Source organism: Rissa tridactyla, chromosome 6 (assembly GCF_028500815.1).
Source record: "Rissa tridactyla isolate bRisTri1 chromosome 6, bRisTri1.patW.cur.20221130, whole genome shotgun sequence".
In the NCBI taxonomy this organism is placed as follows: Eukaryota; Metazoa; Chordata; class Aves; order Charadriiformes; family Laridae; genus Rissa; species Rissa tridactyla.
In genome coordinates, this window is record NC_071471.1 from 36,890,739 (window position 1) to 36,905,786 (window position 15,048).

The following is a 15,048-nucleotide window of genomic DNA, read 5'->3' on the forward strand; positions in this document are numbered from 1 at the left end:
ACACTTGAAAAATTACGGTATTTCTTTTCATAGCATGCAGAGCTGCCTCTGCAGTGTCTTCTCCTCCCCCCCGATAGCACTGTGATGTGCATTTGTGTTTATTTCCCGTTCCAAGTTTAGTACCACCCACTTCTCCTTACTCAATTTCATGTTAGGGATTTCAGACTACTTACCACATTTATATTAAAAGCTATCTAAAAAAGAGCTTGGAAACTAGTCGTCAAACAACTGCTGTATCCGTGTTCACTCTAGTCCAAATGATTTTCCTACTTTTAGTCCCTGGACAGCATCTGCAGCAACTCAGTTGATAACAGGCCTTTCTGGCAGCAAGCTATCTATAAGAACCTTTTGAAAATGTTTTTCAGTTAATTTATATCTGCTTCACAGCACAAGTAATTTCATCTAAATTGCATTTCCCTACTTTTTAATGACAAGATCATAGAGGTGAGAAGCCCCAGTACAACTGAGAAATCCCATCTATTGCTACATTGTATCAGTTACTGTAAACAGTCCCTAAGGTAGGAAAGATGAAAATTCACAGAACCAATACAGCATAATTCCCGATCTACCCAACAAAACCAGCATTTCTTGGGCAGACGTGTAGGTGAAATAAAACAACAGCAAAACCATTAAGTTTTATTTGAAAAACTGCCTTTTTTTTCAGACAACTTGGAGGTCGTTTGATAAATCAAGTGTAAACCAGCAGCACCTGGTAAGACATACTCTATTTTCTGTTAGCAGGAGTAATTGTAAGAGCAACAGAGAGTGAAATGGAACTATGCAGCAGAAGCATCTGCACTATGACTAATGCTCCGAGACTGGATTATTCTTAGATAACACTTACAGGAAACACAAGGTCTATAGAGACTATTTCTATTGGCATTAAAAGCTACAGTTCATTTTTGAAAGCTGAACTTCATTATTAAAGAGAGGTAAAACAATTTATCACGTTTGCTTTAACTGAACACTATAAAAAGATCCATGTATAAAGGAAGAAAAATCGCTAAATATTGCACTGTCCCCAATTTATTCTTTCGTCCTTATCCATAAAAATATTATTTTGTCTTGAAAATTGTCTGTCTAAAAATGGTATTTTCACCTCCTGTGTATTCAGTCATGTGTGGTGATTTCATTGATCAAAACACAGTTTTACTTCCATTTTATTCACTATTGGGCCAACACAACTCTACTCTTTGGGCATTACTAAGAAAATCAGTTGTTACATTTCAAATTAAACAAACATAAGTGTGCAAACTCCAACATGAGAGAACAACTTCTGCATTTAGCAGGGCTTGTGTAAGGCTTCTTGTGATCAGAGACCAAGCAAGATCAATGAACTGTCAGTTTCAAAAAAAAAAAATAATTGGATTTCTTAGTCAAGCACATTTTATTTGCTAGTTATTGAGAAAGAAATGTGCAGTTTCACAGTTGGTGTCATAGTTCCCTTTTTAAAGCAGAACTATATTTGAGAAACATTGATTTTCTTCTGAAAGAAAACATTTTATGTGACTAGTCTGTTTAATATATATTCCCGGGATGACTTAAGTGAACACCTCACATTTACCTAGCTCAGGTTGCATCACTGTTACTTGCCTTCACTGTTACGCTGTTATAATCTTATTAGTACGAATGTATTTTTAATCAGATTCACCACAGCAAAATGAAGGGACACATAAAAACTGAGGTGGTGCAGGCCCATAGTAGAAGAATGAAAATTACTGCCTAGCAATAGAAAACCCAGCGAGTCTACTCAGCACTCCCGTGGGTTAGCTAATTTCTCTGTATAAAGGCTTTCTGGTTGTTCCATGCAAACACTGCACTTCAAGCTCCTTGAATCTGGAGAAGCTTGGTGTCAGATGGCACCTGCCAAGCCCTCTCTGGAGGCAGGATCAGCCCTTTCGTGCTGATTATACCATCGCTACCCAATACAGAATCCTCCTATGCAGAAAGAGTCATACCTGCCACTGGGAAATGGAGGGAAAGCCACGGACTTTAACTTCTTGTCTTCTGCGGCTGTTAAGCAGTTCTTTATAGTCTCTTCAAGCTGCTCTTCACACTTGTCTGATCCCCACTGTGGGATGTGACAGTGGATGACAAACTTTGCCGCAAGGCCACTAGACTGAGTAAGTGCAGCTAATACAAATGAAAATATAACATTTAGTTTTGAATACAAACCACCCTGCAATGACCTCTCAATCCAAAGTACTTTCTCTAATTACATTACTTCTCCAAAGAAATACATTAGTGATTGAAATATACCACAATGACTCACTCACAATCATAATCTGACTGTCTTCTCATTACTTTTGTGATCAATTATTATTTCTTTGGAGACCAAAGAACCCGGAGCTCATTTGGTTAACACAATAATATTTTATAGCCTTCTCATTCAGCATGGCCTGTGGATTTATTTTATGCAAAGTATCAAAACCTTGCACTGAACACAGTATCATTAATCCCGCAACAGACATTTCTGCAACGCTGTCACAGCCTTATCTGAATGCTTTGCACAAATATCCTGCATCAGCATTACACCTCCAGAGTGTTAGGGAGTAACATTTAGACCCATTTCACAGTTGAGTAATTCCAGACAAGGACACGAAAATCAAAGCTGGTTGTTGAAAGTTTCTAACGGATATGTGCAATTAGGAATCTCAGATTAATTTTTCAGAAAGCGTAATATTTCTCCAGGACCTGCAGAGTCCACAGCATGGCATCAGTTTGCTGTTGTTGTAATTGTGACCATTAGCACTTCTGAAAATACGGATCTCAGGAATCTCAGGTTAAACACCCTGAAATTAGCTGTGCAATTAATGTCCAAGGATGAAAAACTTAGGATTTAATCACTTGTCCACCAGAAGAATTCTGCTGCAGGCACAGAGGAATTCTGTCTAATGCTTCACTGTGCCACTTAAACATCAACCAGAGGAGAAATGTCAGGCCTTTAACTACAGGGAGCAAATTGACTGAAAACAACACAGGTATCCTGTGAGCAGCACTTGAATTCAAGCCCATTAGGCTGGAGCTCAAGTGTTGGCAGTAGATCTCCAGTGATTAACAACCATTTATTGTCACTTGCTTCAAGACCAGTAGAAGAGGCAATTTCAAACACAGCAACACAACACAATGCTTGAGAGCGTACATTTTCTTATCTATTAAACTAATATTATCTTCTTTGCTGGGACTGTCTTAATAGCATAGGAAGAGTCTATTTTTTAGTTAGGTAGTGTTGTTGACAGAGAAAATAAGTTTACTTTGACGTTCTGGCATATATTTCTGATTCAACGCAAAAATGAAGCCAAGTATCTTGTACAAAATTTTCCCTGACATCTGAGATTATAAAACTAGGCTATTCATTTAGGAAATTTTAAAAACTAGGCTATTTAAATCATTAATATAATCATTAAATAAACTGATATTTAAATCAGTTTCTTGTGTATTGAGATACTAAGTCAAATAAAGCACTTGGAAGATATATTGTAACTTCTCTCCATCAGCCCTCCAGCCACCTTCACCCTCTATGAATTGGTTTAATTTGTTGACAAAGGAAGACATCATCTCAACCCCCAAACTATTCACTGCTACAGATGTGTTAAACATTTGAAGGGAGCTCTTCTGTAATTTGTATTTCTATAATGTAGGTGTAGTGCCTGGGAGCAGCAGTTGCTCTTCCAAAAAGCATGTGAGTTCTAAAGATTGTATCACATCTTTATTTGTGCTCAAAGTAAGGTAATTGTTTGGTTTATACTGTTCATCAAATAGGCATAAAGCAGGACAATTTATAAACTATCACTGTTCTTACACCTCTTATGTTAGACTGAGAGCTGTTTCTCATCCTCACGTAAGGAATGCAGTCGAAAAATAGGACAGGAGACACAGCACAAAGGTGGCAGCACAAGTTTTCCTTAATTTTTGGACTCTTACAGACAGAAATTGCCTAAGTTAAATTAATCAGCCTGGTGTAACTTATGGTGGCACCTAGAAGCTCAAAGACTGTATGTGCACAGCACACAGGTATCCTAGTCTTCTTTCTTATTTTTCCCCTAAGCAGGCTGTCCATATCAGCAACAGCTTCAAAGAAGAAACAGAAACATTTACATCACATAAGCAAAGGCACATACATAATTAAGAACAGATCAGGATGTCCAGAGAAAAGAACATATGAAATGAGCTGTTTCCAAAAGAGAGCATAGTATGCTTTTTACCTTCAGCAACTTCCAAAGGTCCTTGAGATTTGCGAAGCTCTTTCACTGTTTCTAAAAAGTCTTTCCCTCCAGCCTTTTCCAATGCCTTGCCTGCAAGGACAGAGAGCAAAAGGCCTTGGCTTCAAAGTATCAGCATGAAAATACAACTCTACATTATTTAAAAGAACACTGTACACATATTATCTGTTTCCCTCTGACATCAGCAGCTGAAGTTCACATTTGCCACTATCTAGCCACCGAGAAAGTTAACTTTTTATTGGTTTTGAAAACTCCTGTATGGTTATTACTGGAAATTACTTTAATATAACTATCTGCAAGAATGCTATCTTACTGTGACTTATGGCTAAAATAGTGAAGAGTGGGATTTTCAGGACTCAGATTTTCAGCCTCCAAAATCAACTCAATATACAAACCCTACTACTTTCTGAAAGAAACACAGCTGGGATGCCAGTGAAGGTCTTGATTACTGACTGTATAAAAAACAATGATCCAAAAGCCTGCTGCAAGATTCTGTGCCTCTCTATGCAACTGACTGAGTAGTTTCTACCTCCCTCTTGCTTCAATTTCCGTATTTGTACACTAGCAGTAATAATATTTCCTTCTTTTACATGAGCAGTATAAGGCTTTGTACATAAGTATTTGTAAAGTATGTAAAATCCTACAATGAGAAGCATAATTACAAGTGTTATTAATATATAATTTTTGTCATGGAATTTGCAGAGGCAAATGTAAAAATAATCCAATAAAGGCTGCAATCATGATTATTTACACCTTTGCTGCTCATGTGCTTCAACAAATCATCTGTGCTTTGATTGTTGTAAGGCATCATTAAAAAAAAAAAGATAAAGTAGTGATTAGCCTGTTATACCTAGTCAGATCCAGCCTGATTTTCAGAAGTGTTGTAAGTGATATTTTATGGCCTGGGGAAGATTCAGATGAAACAGGATGGGATCTCAGCAGACAGCTAGGAGACCAGCTACTTTCCAGCTCAAGATCTGTTTTTTCTGCGTGTAGCAGAGCCTCACCTATTTCCTCCTTGAGGTCTATTTCAGCAGTTGTAGGGTGAACAATGCCTTCTACTTTCATGGAGCCAATATGGCTGATGTCACTCTGTGTCAGAGAAAGCTGTAAAATAATAATGAGGGAGTAGAAAAAAAATAAAATAGTAATCTGACTGTAAAATCATTTTCATACCAAAAAACTAAAACGAAAGAAGGCTGGACTCAGTCTTTCAGAGATCAGTAGTTTTATTGTGTTCAATATGTGTGAGTCTGATTTTTAGCCTTTAATTAATTAATTTGTACACCACTTTTCCATCATTTTGTGATATGCCCACAGGTTGGAAGTTTGCTCCAGAGGAAGTTACTACTAGAAAATTCATGTTCTAGCATCACACTTTGAAGAGAAAAGGCTGATTTTGGAAATGCTTTTGTTTAAAGAGAAAAACACTAAAATTAAGAGGCTTTTTTCCTGTAGAAACACTTCCCCCCAGTAAACTACCGTAGGAGTTCAGAAGAAGGGCTGAACACTATCCTGATCATTTGGCTTCACCAGCCAAATAATTAATTGCCCTTTCAGTTCCTGGCATAAATAAAATAAGGAATGCTTTACCCACCCACCCATGCGTCTGGATATAGGAACTGAGCAAAACATGATGTCTTAAGGTGCCCAAAAAAGGCCGCTCCCCAGATTTCACAGCCTCATCACTTTGAGAAACAACAGAGGACAGAAACCCTAAAAATCATTAAAAAGACTTTACAGTTGCTGAACACGTGCCTAGCATACCTCATTTCTTACAAGATACACTGTAGTATTTAAGTCTTAACCAGAACAATAAGCACTGCCCAGAGAAGAAAATAAGAAGATGGACAGATTCTGGAGGAACTTAAGACAGGACTGAACTCTAATAAAGTAGATTGAAGTTTCATCTACCCAGGCAGATAGCAGCTTTTCGCAAGCTTTTGGATCTATTATGTGTCTGGCACCACTTTGGCAAGACATAGTATCAGACAGACTGAACTCATAAGTGCTGCTTTATACAACAGGGTACATCATCAGCACAGGGGGCTTACGGAAGCAATTTCAGGAAGGGCACTTTTTCTAGATGACCTTACTATTTGAAATAATAATAATTAAAAAATCTTGACTGTGTCTCCATAGTTAAATCTCTAAGCTCTCCCTCCTGGTGAGTACAGGGGGAAAAAAGAAAAAGTATGGGACCAACTTGGCTGGACTCCAAGGACGTGCGGGTTATTTGGGTAGTACAGTTTTGTAATTCTGGCCAGGCAAGGTGTCACGGTCTGTGCTGAGATGGAGAAGTGGGCATGCCCTGCAGCTCTCGTGACATACTCAATTTGAACAGTGAGAGAGCAGCACCACACAGCCCACTTTCAGATGGAGCACCCATGCTTCTGGCACAAACAAATATGTGGAAGTTGCTGGGTGATCCTGGGACCCGGCCCAGAAATACTCTTTTATAAATAATAAATAGCCTAGAAGGTTAAACCTGGTTAGACACTATGCCAAGCATAACACAGCCAAGTCCAAACTGAGCAAAACTTTAATGCAGGTTAGGCCAAGAAACGAATCGATATGGCTCTCTGTCGAGAAGAAAGGCTGACCAGCATTATTCTTGGAAATCTTTTACCTGCAGACATACATTTTTAGACCCTATGCCCCACTCATGACTTGAGTGAGTTTTGGCCTTAAATTTGAGACCACTAAGGGAGAACATAGAGAAGATTTTGTACTCGTGTTAGATAAAAAGCATCCTTCTGTTTATGCTAGGCTCCATTTTTGCGATCTCAATCTGTTATAACTTTGTATTACCTTTTGTCCTGGCACAAGGCTCTTGGAGGACAAGATAGTAAAACCATCCCCAGGTCCATCTTCACATGTTGAATTTGAAGTTCCTTCTTTTTCGTTGTCCTTTTGTTTGTTCTATTTGGGGGAAGAAAAAAGCAAGAAGTCTCAAAGGGAAAAAAAAAAAACAAAACGCACGCAACATTTACCATTATTCCGTAGTGGATAGACTTCATTAGTTACTACAAATCTCACCTTCTTGGATCAATATATTACTCATAGCCTTTTAATCCTCAAAGATTATGTACCAACAGAGGTCTTCACTGTTTATATAATGCTAAAGCATCAGAGGTTCATCTGAGGCATTACATACATTTGTACTCACATTAAGAGTAGGGGCACCCACATCCATCTGTAGTTTTACTAACAATTAAGGCTACATTTACAAGTGGGTGTGTGCTAGTTTATTTTTGCTGGTAACAGAGCAGAGCTCATACTAAATCAAACTGAGTAACTTAGTAACCCAGTCAAATGCTCCAATACGAAGGAAAAAATATCTTTATAATCCGAAAAAAATCGTAAGTCTCAGCTAATAAATCACACATTTGAATCCATATTGACAGGAGCAAGCCATCACTCCTCCATATGAGCAGTCAGAATGACAAAATGAAATAACTAACAGCTGAATCTTGAATGCAAAATCCCCTTGGTGGGACGTGCTCCTTCACACAGCCTAGCTCCAGCAGCAGGTAACCTGTTCATACGAGGGCTGCAGGAGCATGTCTTCACATCTCTCAATATTTAATTTAACGTATGCCAAGAAGCTAACTCTCTCAAACAAGTCCCAAACTCTGCATGTGCACAATTCAAAGTAAGGTGGTAGCTGAGATCAATACACAGAGGCATCCTCTTAAGCATCCTATTAAGCAACTCTGTTTTCTTTTTAAAAGTTGTTTCTGCATATTCTCAGCTGTGGAAATGTATTAAAGCTTCGAGGCCTCCAGAAAGATGTGCTTAACAAAAGTTTTAAAAGCTTAGGTCCAAGCTTAATATCCTTTAATCTGACCTAATCAAAAATTTAGCAGCGTTTTAAGATGCATGCTCTGGAATGACAAACCAAGAACACTGATCTGGGTCACTGCTCTACCAAATTAAACCATTTTGGATGGTGACAGAGGATGGGCAACCGTAAGGAAAGGTGCATTGGTCACGTTTCTATTCATTTATTCGTCTTGCAATTCTTTTAAAAAACACTAACAGCAGCACACCTAAGAACACATGAAACAAAGAGCTTGTCAAAATGACACTTATGTACCATGTCAGGACAAGTTCTCTGGACAGTTAAAAATCTTTAACAGCAACCTGGTAACTGTACAAGGCTGAAGGCATGACATCTCTCAAGTAGAAAATGTTTTAAAATACAGCTTCTTTTATTTTAAAGGCTAGAGTTCACTGCCACACAGTTAGTGTGGAGATAAAGAGATTCTATACAGTAATGGAGATAAAGAGATTCTATATAGTTATCAAGAAAGTATTGCAAAGGGTGACATGGAAATCTGTAAAGTTTCCCTCAAAGCTTTGTAAGTTTTTTTTATAAAAATTCATTAAAAAAAAAAGTGTCTGCCTTTATTTCTAAAGTTTAGAGAAAAAAAGTCCTAGTGTGTCTATTATCAACTCCTACCTCCCATTTCCAGTTGTTACAAACAAACAATGCACACAGTGCTAATATATTCCTCCTAATAATCTTAGTTGGTTTTGATCCACTCCCTCTCCCACACCTCTGGAATCCCGTATCTGCCTCATGCTTACCTTTTTGGGTGTCCGGGCCTTGGTAGACTTTGCCTTCTTCCCACTCTTTTTGTTCACCATGGATTTCCTTCCCTTCTTCTCAGGAGTAGGTGAAAGGATGGTCTCAGATTTGCCTTTGGCACCACGTTTCTTGGCTAGAAGCTCTGGCTGAATTCTGGGCAGGACACCTCCACTTGCAATAGTCACACCTTTCAGCAACTGCAAGGAGAAGCAGTGTAAAGGAACACATTACAGATTCGCTTAGTCTGTACTGAAGCTATTTTTGCTGACTACATTACACATTCACAAGTAGAGTCCACACTTCCTAAAGCATTGCACCGTGTCCCTTTATCATAAAACAAAACAAAACTAAAAACTATTAGGGAGGAAAATCCACAATGAAAAGAAACCTGGCAGGTCACAGTGAGGTCAGCCAGCACATCCCAGAGAACTCTATTAGTGTACCGGTCAATTACTTTTCTCTCTTCCAGTGCTGGTCTCTCTGCATGCCTCTCCTTGGTGACTCAGCAGCAGTGAATGAGGGTAAGAGAGGATATTAAGCACCTGCAGGCAACTTAAAAAAATGACTGCACCACAGCCCTGGTCAAAGAAGGACTGGTTGCAGATCCCTTTAGCAGGGAAACAAATTCAATGAAAACAAGTATGAGCCCTGAGAACCTGCTTTGCAGAGGTGAACAACAGGAATGGGCTGTGATATTATGCGGAGGACAAATCTGGCTAACTCATAAGAGACAACGCTGCATCTAATCCCTAGTTTACAGGCCAGTGATCAGTGCCATGGAGCAGGGAATGGGCTGGGAGTGTTAGCTAGCATGCTTTTCCCTCTCTCCTGGCCTCTTTTGACTTTCCAGTCCCCTTGACCGGAAACAGAGCTAGGTGACTTCATGGGCACACATTTTCATTATTTAAAGCAGTCAAATTAAGTGTAGGAATCTTTCAAAGTGTGAATGATGTCATACATCTTCACATGGGACCAACCAAGAAAAGATCCTCTGATGCTGACCAAACCTTTCTGGAACCCCTGAATGCTGCAATCCATAGCCCGTGCCATGAGCTCTCTTCTCACTCAACAAATTTAGCAGAAGTGATCCCACAAGTGATCCTCAAAGTCAGAGCACTGCAAATCACATTCCGGGTGCTAATGGGACCTGGGCATATGGAGGGAGAGGCACTCCTGGAGACAGCAATAGCAGAGAGTGAGCTATATCCCTACCCAAGATGGGCTTCACAGCCAGTATAACAGAAAACACACATTTCTACAGCTTTTGGGGAAAGGTCTTCCGTATGGCACATTTTAAGTACTGGATGTCCCTGAGGAAAAAATTAAGCATCAAGTTTACCCACTTCAACAGGACTCACAGGCTACGGAAGAAGTAAAAATTTATATCCAGAGGATTTAAAATGAGATATCTCCACCTCCTTTTCTGTTTGCTTTTATTCAAGTGGGCACAATCTTCTTGTCTTCTGCTCTAATAATTGTGTTCTCATTCATGTGTCAAACTGAACGGTTTCTAACCTTCCATGGTAGCAGCTTCTTTATGCCACAGCACGTAACTCTTGCACTGAAATGTAAATGGGTACCTGATTCAGTTCCTCATCATTTGCAACTGCCAGGAGGATGTGTCTGGGGGCAATTCTTCCTTTCTTGTTGTCTCGTGCTGCATTTCCTGCTAATTCTAGAATTTCAGCTGTAAACACATTGAGATAAAAGTGAGTAATAAAAATGCAACTCTTGTACACCATACATACACATTTTACATTCCTTCTCAATATCCATTTACCTTTTCAGGAGTGTTTCCCAATTTAAATGGTCTTTGCTACAGAAAAGCAGTAACCAAACCACACTCAATGTATTTGTAAATTTATTTAAAGCCATTTGTCCTTCCTAATTCCCTAAAGGATAGCTAGCAGAAAATAAGCTTGGTTCACATGACTTCTTTTACAAGTCCCAAGTCAGAATTCTCTTTCAAAAAAACAAGAAACGCCTACAAAAATGTACATCAGTAGTCCAAAATTTAGCAGTAACCCTTTAACAATAAAACAGTAAAGCATGCAATGAAACCCCAAACCTAGTACAGGCAGCTCTGACAAAACAGCAAGGATTCTCAGGACCAGGTAAGATGAAGACTGAGGTGCATTTAAAGAAACACTTTGAAAGTCAACAAACTAGCCAGGCGATGCTGCAATGAAAGGGTGTGGAAAATCTGTGAGAAGCTTCATTTCAGAACAAGATATGAAAGGTTTGACATAGAGGCAAGCAGAGACAACGTAAGAGCTTCAATGCATGAACTATTGGTAGAAGGTTCTTTGTACATCTCTGGGAACAGGCGGTCACTTCAAAAGTAGTTTCTCTAAATTTGCAATAACATTTATACTGCGACTAATGTCACTGAGCTTTTTCCAATTGCTAGAGAGGAAACACAGACACGTCTTTCTTAAATAAACTGTAGCAATCCGAATAAATCATTAACTTACACAGTTTGGCCCCTACTGAGAAGTTATTTCTCATGTTAAGAGCTCTACTAAAACACTGAGAAGGAAGGAGAAGGGAATGTTTTGCTCCAAAGAATCATAAAAATCATACTCACACCTTGTTTCACTTTAAAGTATCCACTGTCCCTGCCTTTTGGTTTTTGGTTTTGTCTTTACATCTGTCGGTATTACCCCCAGTAACAGGGGTAAGAAAGTTACAGCCCACCGGTGTCCTTTTCTTACTATCTTACTCCTTTTTATCAACTAAATAAAGAACTGTAACTATTATAGAAAGAAAAATCTAGTGGAAATCTACATAATGCTCTATGGCTAAAATCCAAAGGATTTCAACAAGAGGTTTAGTTCATGGGAAAAATAAAAGCTTTTAATTTCACTTGTCTAGAATAACAAAAGTGCATACTTGTCACCCAGTTTTCAGTACTATACAGCACACACACCTAACTGAATGTTGGAGATGTAAAAGCCATTGTTTAGAATAACATGCATGTTCACAGTCAATTTTTTAAGAAACGGCCAGTGTCTGCTGAAAATTTTCACAATTATGCATGCACCACTTTCAAGAAACATTATCAATGTTGCAAAGACAAGCACTTACATTTTAGAAAACATTATTAGAACTGTGGTTGCGATAACTAGGCCACTGCTACAAGGAAAAAGCACTATGTGATTGGACAATCAGAAATAGTATCACACCACAAATACAGTCTGGGCCTACTTTACAAGTTAGGCCAGCAACCTTGGCTCTGGCATGTCCTAACTTTGGAGTGTTTGCCTTGGACTTTAAAGGAGACTGAAAAGAGATCCAGCTATGTTCACCCCTGTGGGGGCTGCAGGGCTGTAAGTTTCAGACTCAATTCCCAGACCTCTGTCAGCAGAGCTAGTGCAGCAGCAGACAACAGGAACAGATTGCCATCCATTGTGCAGACCAGCATAGAGCAAGAAAAGAGACCCAGACTTCTTCAGTGGGTTTTGCAGATGTGTGCTGATAGCAGAGGAAAATTGCATCGGGGGGGGAAGCCATCACATACTTACCTGCGTGGTAACCGAAGTTCTTTCAGATGTGCCAACAACAGGCACATCCTGCTACCTGTGTGCTCACCCCACTCCCCCAGGTTCTGGGTCCTTTGGCCAGCAGCATCCTGATGGCGCACTCAAATGTCCATTGCCTAATGTCAAGAGCAAAAAACGCAGAACACTCAAATGCCAGCCATCTACCACAGGACACCAGGAAGAAGGGAATCCAAGGCAGAGATGATGTGTGTCAGACTGTGGAATACACATATCACTTAACAAAGGACGCCAATTATTTGCTAGGTAAATAATTGCCTTACCTCCTTCTAATGATTCTTTATATGCATATTTTTCTAATGCTGGAGGCAGGTATTCATAGTCTCAAGAATATGAAACGGCACTTGCAAAATGCAACATCAAATCTGGAGGCTTCAGTTATCACATCCTCTGCTGTTAATAACAGATCCCTAAAGCAACTGCTTTACATTTCAAGTAGAAACATCTTGATAGCTGAGGTTAGCTAAACTCTAAGACGACTAGTCTGAGAATATAGGTCCTACAATAAAGTCCTATACTATAACAAGCTCTTTTGAAATCGGGCATCTTGGTAGCCATTAAATTGGTTTTACTTTACGTGCTTTCAGCAGCAGGCATTAAGAATTAAAGTGAAATCTGAAATAATCTTGCTTCCCTCAAGATTCAAAATACACAAAAATGCCTTCACACTGGAAGCATAACTTCAAATTCAGACATCTTCAGCACAGATGGCTACAAGCAAACTAGCTCATTTATGTACTCCACAGTTCACCTTGGCCTCAGATAGACATCAAATCCTGGTCAACAGTGTAATGCCCAGAACTGTCCCCTGACTTCACACAACACCTAGTATTTTTAAAGGAGCCTTTTCTCTTGTTTGATAAGCACTTGGGACCAGGGAAGAACACAACTGTCTTCCAACACGACCAGTAGCCAACCTATGGCCTGAACGGGATTACATCTCATCCTGTAACATGCAGGAAAAAAGAGTTTTCTTCAGCTGATGGATCAATAGATTTGGAGTGGCTGGGAACTAAAAGCATCCTAAGCAGGCCAAAGGTATTTGTTCAGCTGGGCTCAGACTCCTTTTGTGAAGCGCTCAGCTGTACTGACAAGAAAGATATGAGAAAACTACTGATAGCAGAATTGGAAAGACTTCAGACAGGTTATCTTGTTTTCCACTTCCCCTTTAGGATAAATTGTGACAGTTCCTGTTACACTACTGTGTACAAATCTACAAATAATACCTTTGCTCTGAAAAGATGTATCAGATGATGGAGTCCTTGGCCCTCCATTTGCAAGCAGAATAGTATCTGCTCGATTTGTCTCTTGATGGCAGATGAGTACAACAGCCAGAGGAGTATGACCGTTGATGTCCTTTGAAGGAGGAGGTATTGCTGGCGTTGTGTTCTGCCCTACCTTAGAGAAGATGGCTTTCCATTGACATCTTCCATGAGTTCCTCTGACCAGCACACCATTTGCATGTCTTCTGCTTCCTAATCGAGAGGCGTCTGTATTCTTGGCCTACATTTCAGGAAAGTGCATTATGGGACACGTGCAGCCCGTGTTTGATTTAGATGATGATGACTGTAGTCAGCCCCATGCACACTCAGAGCATAGTCTGGCATGCATCTGTTGCAAAGTCCATAAATCCAATGGGACTGAGGCCAATTTTTCGTGGAGTTTTAACCCTGAAGCCAGTGGAGCCCAACATTGTTCCAACAAACATAACCTTCTGGATAGGAATTAAGCTGCAGTTTTGCAATATGATTTTCAAGCCTAAAATATAAACCAGCATAGATAGATTATTAAAAAAAAAAAAAAAGGCTTAAAATACTGATGAGATCTTCTTCACATTAGCTAATCAGTCAAGGTAAAAGTACCTCCTTCTTGAGATACACTGCGATGATTGCTGGCATTTTAACAATGGGGTTGATAAGTCACAGTGCAGATCTGGTGTTGATAATGGCTGTGGGGTGCAGCCACAATCAGTCTTACATACAAAGGGAAAAAACAGGGATCTAGTATCTCACAACACAGAACACATACCAAAGCCAAAACGCAGCCTGAACCACATGGCAACTGGGAATAAGGATGCTCAAGATATATATGCAACATCTGGATGATGTGAGTTGAGAGGCTTGGTGTTTCAGGGCAACACAAATATAGGCCATTGCACGGCTCACAGGAGAATCACTGGTCCATGCCAGGCCCTGCATGAATGCAATCAGACAGCTCTGGTCCTGTTTGACCCCTTCAGCCTCATCCACCTTGCCCTTATTCCAGCCAGGACTTACCTTCAGACATAGCTCCTTTCCTCAGCAATCCACACCTGAGACTTCTATCTCCATTGCCTTTCCTGAACAGTCTCTTTTTCTCCTGTCTACTATTCTCAGTTGTGGTAGTACTCAGATTTAATATTCCTTTCTAAGTTCCTCATTATCAGCACCCCCTCCATCCAGTCCTAGGCCGCCTATGCCCTATTTTTCCAAATTACTCTCCAGCTCCCTGGCAGGATTTTTGGGCATCCCTTGCCATTTATTTGCCCACTGGTCATCAATTCAGCTCTCCCCACTAACCAGATCCATCCCTAGCTCTGTCCCCAACATCAATATTCTTCTCCCATAACCATCGTCTCCCCAAAACGTTATGATCTGTTCCCAGTCTCTGACCAATGTGGAACTGTTCCCAG

General features: G+C 39.8%; 1 protein-coding gene across 8 annotated transcripts in view; it reads right to left on the reverse strand.

The window, feature by feature from the left end:
- LOC128910922 (core histone macro-H2A.2) overlaps window positions 1-15,048 on the reverse strand; it is a 34,221-nt gene that overhangs the window by 7,897 nt on the left and 11,276 nt on the right. For 7 of the 8 annotated variants that reach the window (XM_054204949.1, XM_054204942.1, XM_054204943.1 and 4 more), the window contains exons 3-8: window positions 10,398-10,504; window positions 8,817-9,014; window positions 7,035-7,145; window positions 5,231-5,330; window positions 4,206-4,295; window positions 1,959-2,133 (exon numbers count right to left, since the gene is read on the reverse strand). In XM_054204949.1, coding sequence (XP_054060924.1) covers window positions 1,959-2,133; window positions 4,206-4,295; window positions 5,231-5,330; window positions 7,035-7,145; window positions 8,817-9,014; window positions 10,398-10,504 — 781 coding nt within the window. Of the gene's footprint in view, window positions 1-1,958; window positions 2,134-4,205; window positions 4,296-5,230; window positions 5,331-7,034; window positions 7,146-8,816; window positions 9,015-10,397; window positions 10,505-15,048 lie in introns of those variants that run through there. The other variant, XM_054204950.1, reaches the window with a different exon arrangement.